At 47.3% G+C, this 14207-nt stretch overlaps 1 protein-coding gene across 1 annotated transcript in view; it reads left to right on the forward strand.

Annotated features, from left to right (window-relative positions):
- Window positions 1-13918, forward strand: part of MTMR10 (myotubularin related protein 10) — a 38030-nt gene extending 24112 nt beyond the window's left edge. Inside the window, exons 7-16 of the mRNA XM_043489434.1 lie at window positions 2769-2928; window positions 3399-3486; window positions 3567-3655; window positions 4059-4189; window positions 5218-5287; window positions 5887-5957; window positions 7449-7618; window positions 8690-8860; window positions 9962-10144; window positions 10899-13918. Coding sequence (XP_043345369.1) covers window positions 2769-2928; window positions 3399-3486; window positions 3567-3655; window positions 4059-4189; window positions 5218-5287; window positions 5887-5957; window positions 7449-7618; window positions 8690-8860; window positions 9962-10144; window positions 10899-11495 — 1730 coding nt within the window. The 3' untranslated portion in view covers window positions 11496-13918. The remainder of the gene's footprint in view (window positions 1-2768; window positions 2929-3398; window positions 3487-3566; window positions 3656-4058; window positions 4190-5217; window positions 5288-5886; window positions 5958-7448; window positions 7619-8689; window positions 8861-9961; window positions 10145-10898) is intronic.
- The last annotated feature ends 289 nt before the right edge of the window (window positions 13919-14207 follow it).

The following is a 14207-nucleotide window of genomic DNA, read 5'->3' on the forward strand; positions in this document are numbered from 1 at the left end:
CTGTCAGCTGGCTGACGACAGCTATCCTGAGACCTAAGTCAGCAACGTCAGGGTGGCCGACTCTTCTAGAGGACCAGCCCAGCCAGCCTTCCCTGGGCATTCGTACACAGGCAAGGGCTTCGGTCCTTGGGATCCTGGAAAGCATAAAAATTGCCGGACTCGCTAGTGACAGACTTAGTACCTGCTGCACATCCCATAATAAGCTCTCGCTGGAGAAGATGTCGAGTGTCCAAGAGCCCTGATCCTGGCGGCTAAGACATGGACAGGTTCTGAACAGGCAGAACCTATGGAATAGCACACAGTGCAAGACCCTGTAGGTGCCTTCGCTTCATGTTCAGAAAAAGCCATCTCTTCCTCCTCTGATCTTGAGATATTTTTGCCAGAGGAGCAGTCTCATAAACAGTGTGTGTGTTCTCAGCCCAGCTTCCTAGTCTTCGACCTCAGGACACTGAGAAGCACGCAGTCCTGTCTCCCCCCAGGGCAGAGCTGCCAGAGTATTTACAAGCTCCTGGCGAAAGTCCACAGTGTTCTTTCAGCTTCTCTGTGGTGGTGGTCTCGGTGCGTGGCGGGGACCTCTGTGCGGTGGTGGTAAAGGCAGCGTTTCTTTTCTCGGTTTCAATGTGGATGATGTTTGCTGTTTGTTTCTGATAAATAGGCTTTATCGAGTTAAGGAAATTCCCTTTTATTCCTAATTTGCTAAAATTTGCTATTTTTTTATATCATGAGTACGTGTCGAACTCAAATGTTTTTCTGTTCTTGGGAGGGTTTTTCCCCTTTAATTTAGTCATATGATGAAATACTTAGGTTTTCTAATATTGGATAGTTTGCTGTGGGTTTCGGTGTTTTGGAACACTGTGTAAAGTGGGAATTACCTGGGAGTCCCATGTGGGTTCTGAGTTCTAGAGCAATCATGGGTCCCAGGTTTCCCAGCATGTTCCTGTGGCTGTCACTCTAAGAGCAGGTGCTGAGACAGAGCAGCATGCCAGGATATGGGCGTAGAAGGAGCATTTTAACTTTTAACAAGCTCTGTTAGAATCATAATCATCATAATTCTGATGCCACTTAAAGGATAAAATCCAAAATTCCTAGCCTGGCGCCTGAGACCCTTCCTGATCTAGAGTCATGAGTGCTGTCCAGTGGTGGCGTGTCCTGTGCCCTGCATTGTCCAATAGAGAAGCCGCTGGCCGTATGTGGCTGTTGAGCACTGGAATGTGCCTGAGGCAGTTGAGGAACTGAATTTAAAATCTCAGTTAAACTTAAATTTCAGTTGGAATGTAAAGAGCACATGTAGCTGGTGCTTGCTCTTTGGTACAGCACACCTGTGCGTCTGGGCATTCCCCAACCTCCCTGCCGCCACCTCTGGCACCCTTACTGCTCTTAAGGTAGTTAGCTCACTACTCAATGGTGTACAAATCAGCCACATTTCTTAAGTCCAGCTCTGTCCAGCACGCCCCTCTCCTTCTCATCAGCCACTGGGCAGCGCTTGCTTTGGCTGGTTCCTTAGGACTCTGCTCCGAGCATCTCGGGTCAGAAGCCTTCTTGCCCCACCCAGCCTGTGGCCCCAGCAACAGCGCAGGGCTTCCTGCTTCTCATCGCTCACGTCCACCCAGTGCACTGTGATAAGCGCCTCGAAGTAGGGGTGAAGTCTTACTCATTTGTCCATTTTCAGGCCTTAGCCTGTGGTCAGATCTCAGAAAATACCTGTTTTACAGCAGGTTTAGTAAGTAGTCCATAGGAACGGGCATGGCATGTTCATCGGACGGAGAAAGGTCTTCACAACTACAGGGGGATGGGAGTTGGAGAGCACTGGGCAACAAGGGTCAGGGCAGGCCTGCGAGGGCACTTCAAGAGAATGCAGTTGGAGACGTTGGGGCAAGGGCAGCATCCTGAAAGCCTGTTTCTCAGGAAGCGTGTCTTGTGGCAGCAGTGGCTGGGCTGAGTGCAGCTCAAGTAGCAAGAGCCCAGGCTGAGAGGGGTGCCCTCCGTCACCCAGATTGGACCCTTCTTTCCCTCTGGTCCCTCTGAAGCCGTGCACATGCTCCCAGCAGGTCGCAGCACTTCTCAAGTGGAAAGCTTCCTTGCTTGGGAAGGTCAGGTCCTGGCCCCTGTAACCCTCCATTGCATCGGCCCTCTAGTGGGGTGTGAGGAGTCCATGTGACCTTATCATCAGAGGAAAGCTAAGTAGAGACCAAGAGTGTCCCAGTGAGTCACAGTAGGCAAGGGCTGAGAAGTCGGTTGTGGAGAGATGAAAGGTCCAGACGGCTCAAGAGTGCAGGCGCTGGTGGATGCATTCATTTCTCTAGGCAAAACCAGCAGTGACCTGGGTTCATGCTTCAGCTTGGGGCAAGGGGTCAAGAGTGACCACAAACAGTTGAAAGTTGAGGAGGAGATGACTGGAGAGGAAATGTGGGAGCAGCATCGTTCAGACCCTGAGAAGGTAGTCAGTGAATGTAACAGGCAGTGTGTATGATGTAGAGTGAGGGTGGTCCAGGTGGCCACGTGAGCGCCTTCTCTAGTGCTGGAAGGCACTGCAGGCAGAGCCAGTGGATGGACAGGGCATGGAGGTACTGCAGGAGTGGACGCGGGGGCTGTCCTGAGAGAGGAGGGGGCTGCCTCTTGTCAAGGACAGGGGAGGACAGGCCAGGACAGGTGAGGTGGCCTTGGAGAGACCAGAGACAAACAGAGATGCTACATCGCAGTGTGTTGGCGACAGGAGGCAGGAGAGAGGGGATTCAGAGTAGGCTTAATACTGTTGCTTTTTCTTGTAGCCAGCAAAGCTAATGGAGCACCCTTGGGAGCTGGGGGTGGCAGCAGCCAGAAGACGCCACTGTTCGAGACGTACTCAGACTGGGACAGGGAGGTGAAGAGGACAAGCGCCTCGGGCTGGAGGGTCTGCTCCATCAACGAGGGCTACATGATTTCCACGTGGTGAGTTTGCTCTTGCAGGGTGCTCACTGCTGGGGTGCTCCTAGGAGTAGTCGTCAGACTCTGCTGTCATTGGTAACTGGTTGGGAAACAGACGAGGGAGAGAGAAGGAGTCGATGCTTCTCCGTAGACTTGAGGGTCAGGTTGGGTTGGTGTGACTGGTGTTTCCTACCCCATAGCCTGTTGAGAGGACCAGGGTGGATTTTGTGTTTTTTTTAGAAATTGCATACATGTTTGATTAATAGTCATTCTAGACAATATTTCAAATGCTTCCTTTGGATTCTTCCTCTGCTATAATACAGCTTTTGGGATAATTGACCATGTTGCATCTGTTTTAGACCGTGTCTAGGCTCCTCAGTGTACCCACAGTGCTCACCAGGTCGGGTGCACGTTAGTTAAAGTGGGGTCTGCAGAGCACGCTTGTCCCACTGGAAGCCAAGCTCTCACATCATGATTTGTGTTTTCATCTGCAGCCTCCCAGAGTACTTCGTGGTGCCGAGCTCGCTAGCAGATCAAGACCTGAAGGTCTTCTCCCATTCTTTTGTTGGAAGACGGATGCCAGTAAGTGAGGCCTGCTGGGTCTCTCCAATACTGTGTTCCACTTTCCAGCTGGTTAAGTAAAGATCCTGCTTCTCTCCTAGTTCTGGTGCTGGAGCCACTCGAACGGCAGTGCCCTCGTGCGCACGGCCCTCATAAGAGACATGCTGCAGCAGAGGAAGATCGAGCAGAGGTGAGTGGGCCACCGCCCTCGGAGCTTGGTGTATCTTTGTCGTTCTAGCTAGAGAGTCAGAAAGCACCATGTACTTCATACAAGCATTGCCATTGTAGAGAGGATGTGAACGTATTAAAATTAACTCTCAGGTTATACTAAACATAGTTTAGTTCTTTGGCATACAAGGATCTTATGTTGCTGACATCTTGCTGTAGTGTTGCCTCTAAAGAACTTTCAGAGTGCAGTGATTCCCGGTCAAGACACTGCAGAATGAATCAGGTTTTTCTTATAGTTCAGTGCGTCCTAGGTTTATCAAGTCAAACCAACTAAGATGGTGGCATAGTTAGCTCATAGTAGGTGCTCAAAACATATATGTTGAATAAAAGAATGAATAGTGACTCAAAGGTTTTGTCTTTATTAGGATTTATAATGCAATAACTAAAAGTCATCCACAGAGAAGTGATATCTACAAGTCAGATTTGGACAAGACCTTACCCAACATCCAAGATATTCAGGTGGCTTTTGTAAAACTTAAACAACTGTGTGTTAATGGTAATTTTATCCTTATTATATATATACACATGTAAACAATGACTAGGTGATTTTATGAGGCATTGTACGAGGCATGTCAGGAAAAATGACATTACTTAAAAATTTAGAAATAGTTAATAAGTAGAGGCTCATTGAGATACCTGTACAAATTATCATTATCTGAGACTGTCAGAAGCTCTTAGAAAATGAAGTTTAAGCTGCGTTTAGTTTTGGAGGAAAAGTGTCTGCTAGTAGAACAGTGTGCGACCTCACAAGTAAACTAAGACCCTAATGTGCTGAATTATGTTTTGAGCCACATGAGAATGTGTGCAGCCTCAGAGTTCCCATATTTTTGCTGGAGCACACGCTCATGGGGTGCTTAGATGTGCCTACCCCTGGATGGCTGAATCACAGGAAAGGGCCCTTGGTGTGAAGGGTGCGCAGAGAGCCCCTCATCACTGGGTGGTGGAGAGGCAGCATGACGGGAAGGCGAGCTGGAGTGGGGCGGGTGTGTGTTTGGAAACACAGCAACTGTATCTTTCAGCCGTCCAGTACTTGGGGTGGCTGGGGATGGGGTTTGTGAGGCAAGGGGCACCTTGAGACGAGCCAGGACAGGCCCCGTCAGGAAGCTGCCCCCTTCCCTGCAGGGGTTGCACCAAGGCCATGTCAGCCAGGCAGTGGCAGCAGGGAGGGGTGGGAGGCAGGGAGGGCCAGGCCTCTGGTGGGGAGGCTGGGGAGGGAAGGCCAGGGTCAGCAGCTCTAGGAGGCAGAGGTGGTCGGAGTCTCTGAGATTTCCCCGGAAGAGCCAGAGAGGAGACGGAGGCCTGGGGAGTGCTTGGTTCCATTCTTTATAGAACTGTAGTGCGACTTCTTAAATGTTTTTATTATTAAATGCAAATGCATTACACTTCTTGAAGCCAACTTTTAAGTATTAGAAACTGTGATGTATCATCTAACTCTCAATTTGATCATGTTAAGAAGCCCAGAAGTGTTATATTGAATATATATACGAGTGTATAGAATTACATATGTAATTATATTAATTGCAGAACCATTTGAAGAAACTGAAGAGAAATGGCTATCTTCACTGGAGAATACACGGTGGTTGGAGTATGTAAGGTTTGTACAACTGCTTTCTTTTTCTCTTAACTCTTTATTTTGAAATAATTATATATCTGCAGGAGGTGCAAAAATATTACAAAGCCGTGCACTCCTTACCTGCTTCCCAGTGGTAACAGCTCACACAATGGGTGATGGCTGTGGAGCCGAGGAGCTGACAGCAGTGTGAGCTGGGCCCTGTTCAGCATTGATAGACAGGTGTTCTCGTGGCTTCTGTGTGGGCTCATCACGTTTGTAGACCCACGTGACCACCAACAGAGTCAGGATGCAGACCGCCCCATCACTACATCTCCCTCCTGCCACCCCTGGAGGGCTGCGCCCCTCTCCGCTACAGGTCCACCCCTGCCCCCACTCATCTCTTCTCCGTCTCTGTAGTTGGGTGATTTCAAGAAGGTCATGTAAATTAGCAAAAGTTAATGAATTTCCCTGATACAGAAACCAAACTGTATTCATATAAATACTGCAGAAACTCAGAAAGGTTACAGAGACTACAAATGGGTATGGTGAGAGATTAGATTTGCTTGACTTCAAGTACTTTAAACAATATATCTGTAGTGGAAGTTTGGTTTTTAACATTGTGTTTCCCTTTCTGTTTCCAGGGCATTTCTTAAACATGCAGCAGAACTCGTGTACGTGCTAGAGAGCAAGCGTCTGTCTGTAGTGCTGCAAGGTAACTCCTGACCACCGCGGTCCCTGGGCCATAGTATCTTGGGTGCTGTAGCTTTAGGGTACACTTTGAAATTAAGACATGTAAGTCCTCCAACCTTATTACCAAAATTGTCTTGGTTATTCTAGGTCCTTTGTATTTCTGTGTAACTTTGAGGATCAGCAAAAAGCCTGCTGGGTTTTGGATAGGACTATGTTGAACTGGAGACTGGGGAGAATACTGTCTTAATGTGGAATCTCCCAATCCATGAAATGAATGTCTCCCCGTTTATTTGGATTTTCTCTCATGTCATGTCAGCTTTATAGTTTTTAGTATAGAACCCTTGCACTTATTTTGTTAAATCTGTGTTTTATTTTTGATGCTGTTGTGAATAGTTGCTTTTTAAATTTCATTTTCAGATGTATTGTGTACTCATTGTGTATAAAATTCCTTCAACCTTAGTAAACTCATTCATTAGTTTTAGTAGTTGTTTATGGATTCTTCAGGGGTTTTATTTTACATATGGACACACATTGTCTGCAAATACAGTTATTGCTTGTTCCTCTCCAGTTTAAAATGCCTTGGATTTCTCTCTTGCCTGATTTCCCTGTGTAGAGCTTCCCGGACAACATTCAGTAGAAGTAATAGAACAGACATCCTTGTCCTGTTGCCCATCTTAGGAGGAAAGTGTCCAGGATCTCACTGGCAAGAGTTGATGTTAGTTGTAGGTTTTTGTGGATTCCACTTGTCAGGTTGAAATTCCCGTCTCTTCCTAGATTGCTGAGAGTTTTTATCCAGAATAAATATTGAATTTTAATCAGACAGATGCTTTTTATGTATCTAATGAGATGATCATGTAATTTTTGTCCTTTATTTTTTATTATGGTGTGTTACTTTGTTGGGTGTTAAACCAGCCTTGCTTTTCTAGGATAAATTTTTGCATTCCTGAGATAATTTGGTTTGTTTATACTTTGTTGATGACATTACATATAAGGAATACTATATGATAGTTTTCTTCTGATTTTTGTGGCTGGCTTTGATATCAGTATTTCTGGTCTTATTATTAAAGGATATCAGATATGAAAGATGGGAGGGAAGCATTTGCAACCTTGTCAGATGATGGTGGATAGTTCTGTTTCTCTTGTTCACCTCTGAGTCACCCTGTCGAGCTATCAGTGGAAAGATTGTGGGATATTTAATGCTGTTGCCAAAACAGGAATAGAATGGACTCTTGGGAGATTTTTACCACAGATCATTGAAATGTAAAAAGAGTGAGGGCTATACTTCTGATATCTAGAAAACATTCATATGTAAAAGTCCATCTCTCCATTGAACATGAGTGTAAATGATCTGTAGGTAATATTTAGAGTTGCTGGCCTGAATGAAATGTCCCAACACGGATGATCTCGAAGGCCGCCGCACACAGAACACTGCAGTGTATGCTCTACCTCCCCTTCCGTCCTTCTCTGAGCATGCTGCTGTGTACTGAGTGTTGTCTTTCTGTTTCACTGACAGAGGAGGAGGGAAGAGACCTGAGCTGCATCATAGCTTCTCTGGTCCAAGTGATGCTGGACCCCTATTTCAGGACCATCACTGGGTTTCAGAGTCTGATACAGAAAGAGTGGGTCATGGCCGGATATCCGTTCCTGGACAGATGCAACCACCTGAAGAGATCGGAGAAGGAGGTAACGAAGCCTTTGTGCTTATCATCAGCCCTTCAGTGTGCACAGGGTACAGCTGCGTCATCGTGGGGAGAGAGACTCTGTGCGGAAGGGGACAAGGAAGCTTCTAAAACATTGCCTTCACTACATCCTAGCTTCTTAGTCCAAGACTGACCCGTGGATTAAGAGTTCAAGTTGAGGTGTTTATGAAGACTATCATAACTATATGATAGGCGACACTCTAAAAAGTAATCTGTTGAGTTTCTCTTAGTTGAAAACTGCTTGAAGAAATGCCATTAATACAGCAGGTCTTCCGTAAGTAGACAGTAGGCACATTAGATGTTTTGGAAAACCAGCTTTGGAGTATCATAGTTTCTTAAAATGGGGTACGAGGGAGGCTGGGGGGCACATGTAAGAGCTGCGAGGCTGGCAGGGCCTCGGGTCCTTGTGGGGCTGTGAGAGCCCTGCGGTGTCCCATGTCAGGGAGGCTCCTAAGAGCACTGCTGACTCGCTGTCACGTGTAACAGTCCCTGCCATCTGAGGAAGCCCCAGCAGGGAATGCTTCCCGGTTGACTGACTCATCAAGGCACACTGGATGGGTGCAGGGGCTGCTGCCAGCTGCTGCATTGAGGGTGTGCCCCGGGACCCCAAGGCCACACCAGCCAGTCTCTGAAACCCAAGTTATGTCTCTGGATGCTGACTGAAGGGTCAGCCAAAAGTTGTTAGAGAAGCTGCTTTATGGTTTGGAGGTTTTTGTTTTAAATGTTCTGAAGAACTATTTCCAGGTTCGGCTTAAACACGTATTTCCCTGTTCCCCCTTCACAGGGTGATTCCCTGCCTGTCTTTCTGGTTCACCACTTAAGTGTGGTGGACTTGTTTGACAGAGCGGTGCTGAGACATGTCCCAGGGCAGGCTCGGTTTCAGGGTGGCCATGGCTGTCTAGTCTACTCATGTATGCTGAGCTCAGCTTCGGGGCCACGCACACAGGCCTCACTGTCTACTAATCTCTTCCTTCACGTCAGTGAGAAGTTTGGGGGTAGACGTGGGCCCTACAGGCCAGCACTGAGTAATCTCATTTCCTCGTGTGTCTGCCAGGCTCCCGTGTTCCTGCTCTTCCTGGACACCACGTGGCAGCTGCTGGAGCAGTGTCCAGCGGCCTTCGAGTTCTCTGAGACTTACCTGGCGGTGCTGCATGACAGCACCCGTGTGGCCCTGTTCGGCACCTTCTTGTTCAACTCTCCACACCAGCGTGTGCAGCAGAGCACGGTGAGCACCCGCCGTGGCAACGTGCAGTAGCTGCCTCCTGTTAAACTGTCTCAGTTATGAATACCATTTTAAGCTGTAATTTCAGATGGATAACAGTCCAGGAACCTGAACCTGTTGCATTTGTGAGTGAGCATTCTAGGTGTTTCTCTCTGACATTTATTGAAAGATGCAGCTTATTTTAACCACCGTAAATGTTGTACTTTTGTATTTATATGTTCATGTTTGAGCTGTCTGAATGGGTAATTGGTAAGATCCTGTTTGAAAACATTTATTTCCTAGGACAGTAGAATAAAAGGGGTATAAAGCAAATGATTTTTCTTTGAGAATTCTATGGGGAAGGAATTTGAGAGGAAACACAGGCATGATGCAAGACTGGAACTCTTGCTAGGCACTGCTTACTGAGTATCCTCAGACCCTGATGCTGTGGGGCAAGTCACTTTTATATAGGCCTGTCAGCTTCCTGTCCCAACTCTTAACCCAGAGGAAGAACCGTGACTAGGGAGGGTCTCAAGCCAGACTTGAAACCAGCTTCTGGTTGCCCTCCTTCTGGAACCACGAGTTCTATCTTATCCATGTCTGGAGCAGTGGGTGTAGCCACAGAAGCTGCAGTGCCCAGAAGGACGCTCTCATGGGCCTTCAGGAAGACTGTAAGAGGGGCTGCCTTCACAGTGAGCTGTGGCCCTAGCCAGGGCTGGGACTCTGCTGAGTCTGAGTTCCTCATCTGTGAAGCTGCTGCCTCAAACCAGCAGCTGAGCATCCTGAAGACGCATGCTGTTCAAGACCGTGGGTGTGAGCATTTAAGGAGAGGGTTTTTTCAGGCCACTGCGCCAGGGTGAGCTCCCTCCACGAGTTCACACTCATGAACATGCTCACTACCCAGGGCCCCCCTCCTCCTCATGCAAGGGCCATGCCCTCCTCGTGCCAGCTGCCAGCAACGTCTGTTCTGGGGAGCAGAGTGTGCTGCTCCAGAGGTGTGGGAATCGCCCTCATTCAGAAAATTTCACTCGTGTAATGATGAACAACTCATCAAAAAGGAAGTTATCAATGAGGAAATCTTGAGTTTGGCATTTTTCACAAATGTTCAAATATTTTATTTTGCAGGAATTTGCTATAAGCAAAAACATCCAGCTGGGTGATGAGAAGGGTTTAAAATTCCCCTCCGTTTGGGACTGGTCTCTCCAGTTTACACCAAAGGATCGCACCCTTTTCCACAACCCCTTCTACATTGGAAAGAGCACGCCTTGTGTGCAGAATGGTTCTGTGAAGTCCTTTAAAAGGACAAAGGTAAACTACAAAAATGCATTAATGGTGGAAACCTGGTGTTTGCGCACACATAACCAAAAACATCTTTTTCAGAACAGAGTATTGAAAGTCCAGGCATGTCCCACGACAGCATTGCCAATGCAGGTTTGAGGGGTCATTTGCTTTCTTTCTTTTATGGCTGTGCCATGCAGCTCAGGAGATCTTAGTTCCCCAGCCAGGGATTGAACCTGTACCCTTGGCAATGAGTGGGAGGAGTCTTAGCCACACAAAGTTTTTTTCATTATTATATTTGTGATGGTGATCTGTGACCAGTGATCTCTGATGTGACTATTGCAGAAAGATTACAACTCGCTTAGGGCTTAGATGAGGGTTAGCATTTTTAGTAGTAAAGTATTTAAGGTGTGCACATTGTCTTTTTAGACATAATGCTGTTGCACACTTAATAAATTACCATATACTGGAAACATAACTTATATGTGCCAGGAAACCAAAAACCTGGTGTGACTTGCTTTATCGCGAATCCACTGTCTCCCAGAGGTCTGCCTATGACGGATTGAATATGTCAGCTCCACCCCCATACAGACCACAGCCTGGCAAAGTCAAGGCCCAAGTGTCCAACTTCAGTGGAGGAGGATTGGAGCAAGTATTACCAAGGGAGGGACAAAATGTCCTTTAAGGTTGAAATTCTACCTGAGTGTATGTTCACCATCACACTTTTACCATCTCTCTGAAAGGGGAAGCTCCAGGAGAATAATGCTAGAATCTCTCTGTACAGAAAAGCTACAGCTCCACACTGAGAGGAATGCCAGCCTCCTTAAAGAACGGCATCATCAGTGAGCAGGAGTTACGGCCAAGGAGAAACTCACTAATCCTGCAGGTGAAGCCAGCGCCTCTGGAGCCGAGGGACAGCCAGGACTGGGGCGCGGAGCAGTTCTTCCAAGAACGGGCCTCCAGGCCAGCCGACCTGCACGGGACCATCCTGCCACGTCTCTCAGGGGCACACATCAAGCTGTGGAAACTCTGCTATTTCCGCTGGGTCCCCGAGGCCCAGATCCAGCACGGGGGCTTCATTACAGCCTTCCACAAGCTCTCACTGCTGGCCGACGAGGTGGACGTTTTGAGCAGGGCGCTGCGACAGCCCCGGGGTGGCCCCACGCCAGCCCCTGGCCCCGAGCAGGCCCCAAGCAGGCTGTACTTCCACGCTGGCGGCCCACACGACGCCCCAGGCACACCAGACTTCCTCTCGTCCTCCTTCCCCTTCTCCCCAGTGGGCAATCTGTGCAGGCGGAGCATTTCGGGGACACCGCTGAGCAAGTTTCTCAGTGGGGCCAAGATATGGCTGTCCACTGAGACCCTCGCCAATGAAGACTGACCATCCTGAGGGACGAGCGGGACTGCCTACCCATGTGGGGCCGAGATACGGCTGTCCACTGAGACCCTCACGTGGAGACCAAGGGGGTCTTCCTGCACGTCCTAAGGGGTGAGCACAACTCCTGCCCTAGATGTCGGACATGCTCATCATTATCTGTAACAACTGAGATTTGCACTAATTCTTAAAAACACGTTGAATTATGTTTCCTTCACAGTTTTTTAAAAGACAGGCCTGACTTTTGTTATTTATGTTCTCTTTCTCTCATGCTGGGTCTGGCTCGTTTTTAGGTCATTTGCAGGCAGACATTCCCACGATTTTATTACTGTGATCAGACTAATCAGGTTTTGTGTGTGGCCTTTGTCTTTCTAACCACCTACTAAAGCTTCCCTGATCCTTGGTCGGATTAGCAGCCCGAGCAGCAACCATCAGGGGAGTCAAGAACTAGTGTCTGGTGTATTTTCAAGAAGTATCCAGCAGACCCCAGTGGGTGTTCATGGGTATTTGTGCATTTTGCTGGTCACTTTCATTATCTCTAGTTGAACTCACCTTAGAGTTGTGTGTTCCCACACTGTAATTTATTTTAGATTGCTGTCTGGGACCGTAGATCACTGTGTTTTAAAATCATGAGTTTGCTTAGGGCTAACTTTAAAATGATGTGCACTGTGGACTTCAAAAGCATTTGCTATAGATTATATAATTAAACTTAGAAGTGCCTTTGATTATTAACTATTAAGATATGAATAATGCAGAGTAAAACAATTTGAGTTAGGATATCAGAGTCCCACCGCACATCAGAAGGAGGCTAGTCACGAAGCCTCCAGCTGAGAGTCAACTGGACACCCCAGGTTTGGGGGTAGGGGGGAGCGGAGCCAGCACTGGCAGTGTTACTGAGACCCAGCCACTCTGGGCACCTGCCCCTGGAAAGGGGTGGTGAGCTCAGGAGTCAGGTCACCTGCAGGGAAGGACAGAGTGCCAGCACTTGGGGAGGGAGGACAGGTGCGTAGAGGTGGACTTCTCTCAGGATATTGCCATGTTAACCAAGAGCACCTGCCCCGCCCCACCTGTGACAGCAGCGCTGAGGAGACAGACGAAGACGGGTGTGCTCTTGTCTGAGCTCCTGATGGCAGGTGTGTCACGGGAGCTGCACCAAAGCTGCAGGGCAAGAGCATGAGCTCGTAGCGGCCGTGCTGGTCAGAGTCACTACACCCTTCACTTTTGGGAAAAGATGGATGTTGGAAATGTGGCTGTCATATCGTTGTCTTAAACTGCCATCTTATTTTTTTCAAAAAATGTTTAAAGTGTGCAGTTAGATTATGTCCTTTTCTAAAACAGGTTTTTTCAAAAACAGTGCTTTACCTTCATATGTAAGAAATAGGTATTTCTGTTTGAATTACTTGCCTTTAGAAAATTGTTGGATAATGCCTCTGGATTTAAAAGGATGGAAGTTCCTATGCAGTGTCTAAGGAAATCCATCTTGTGGATAAACCCAGTGTTTCTCCCAACCTGCCGAGAAAATAAGGGCTTTTTTAGTTTACGTAAGTAGCACTGTTGCCACTAAACATTTTATAGTCCTTGACTGGAACCAGCTCCAGCCCCCTGAAAACCCCAAAGCCCATCTTGCCACTGCAAAGTGTAACAGTTCTTCCCCATTTTTCACTAGGCGGCTTTTTAATTATTACAAATTGTCTTAATTTGTTACTGTTTTTTCAGGTTAAGCATTTATTTCTCTATAGCTTTCCTCCCTATCACATTTATTTCAATTGTTTTAGTAAATGTTTTTAACTTGCAAGTTTTAAAATGATTAGGTACTCTTAATGCTGTTTTAAAGTAGAAAATGTGCATATTTTTGTATGATAATCAAATGTAAAATAGTTTTTTGTTTTATTTTTGCTGAACAGTTGTTATATCATGATTATTGTGCCACACTTTATCGTGCATAATATGAACAACAACTATCCCAGCATTAAGTCCTAGCCCCTGCAGAGCCACCGGCCCCATTGCTGGCCCAGGATGTGGGGACAGAGTCCGAGGGCAGCACCGGCCATGGATGCCCAGCTTCTGCTGACAGGGCCATGCGGGCAGACTCTCGGATAGGACCTCAAGGTGTAAAGTGTCTTACTGTTGTTCGTGATGGAAACCAACTTTAAAACCAAAAGTGTCTAACTTTATTTAAGAAAGTATATTAATTTGTGCTAACAGAGGGTGAAAATTGTTCAACGCGTACTTCAACAAACTATTCTGGCTATAGCAGTAACCTCGAGTAGCTGAAACTTGATTTTGAAAGAAAATGAAAACCTTTGTGCCTAAAATTGATTGTGACTTGCATTAAAGTAGGATGGGCAGGAAGGTGAGAGATTCTGCTTTCCAGCAGTGATGAATGTGAAGGAAGTGCTGAGTGCTAATAAAATGTCCATAGCAATGGTTTCCTTTGTTATTGATGTGAGAGGTGGGATGTTTTCTCCTAGCTGTGCTTGTGTCTCGTCCCTGCTGCTGCCTGCTCTAAACCTCAGTTCACAACTGGCTGTCGTCACAGCCATGGGGGTTCATGGACCAGGCCCTAACTCGGCCTTGCACTGTATACATTAAAAAGCTGGGGAGTGGTGTTTCCTTAAGAAGATCGGGGAGTAGGATCCTGGCCGAGCCGCCCAGGCCTCCCATCCTGATCAGTCCCTTCCTGTGTCCATTCCCCTCCCCACCCTGCCCAGGGCTCTG

Source organism: Cervus canadensis, chromosome 17, assembly GCF_019320065.1.
Source record: "Cervus canadensis isolate Bull #8, Minnesota chromosome 17, ASM1932006v1, whole genome shotgun sequence".
NCBI lineage: Eukaryota > Metazoa > Chordata > Mammalia > Artiodactyla > Cervidae > Cervus > Cervus canadensis.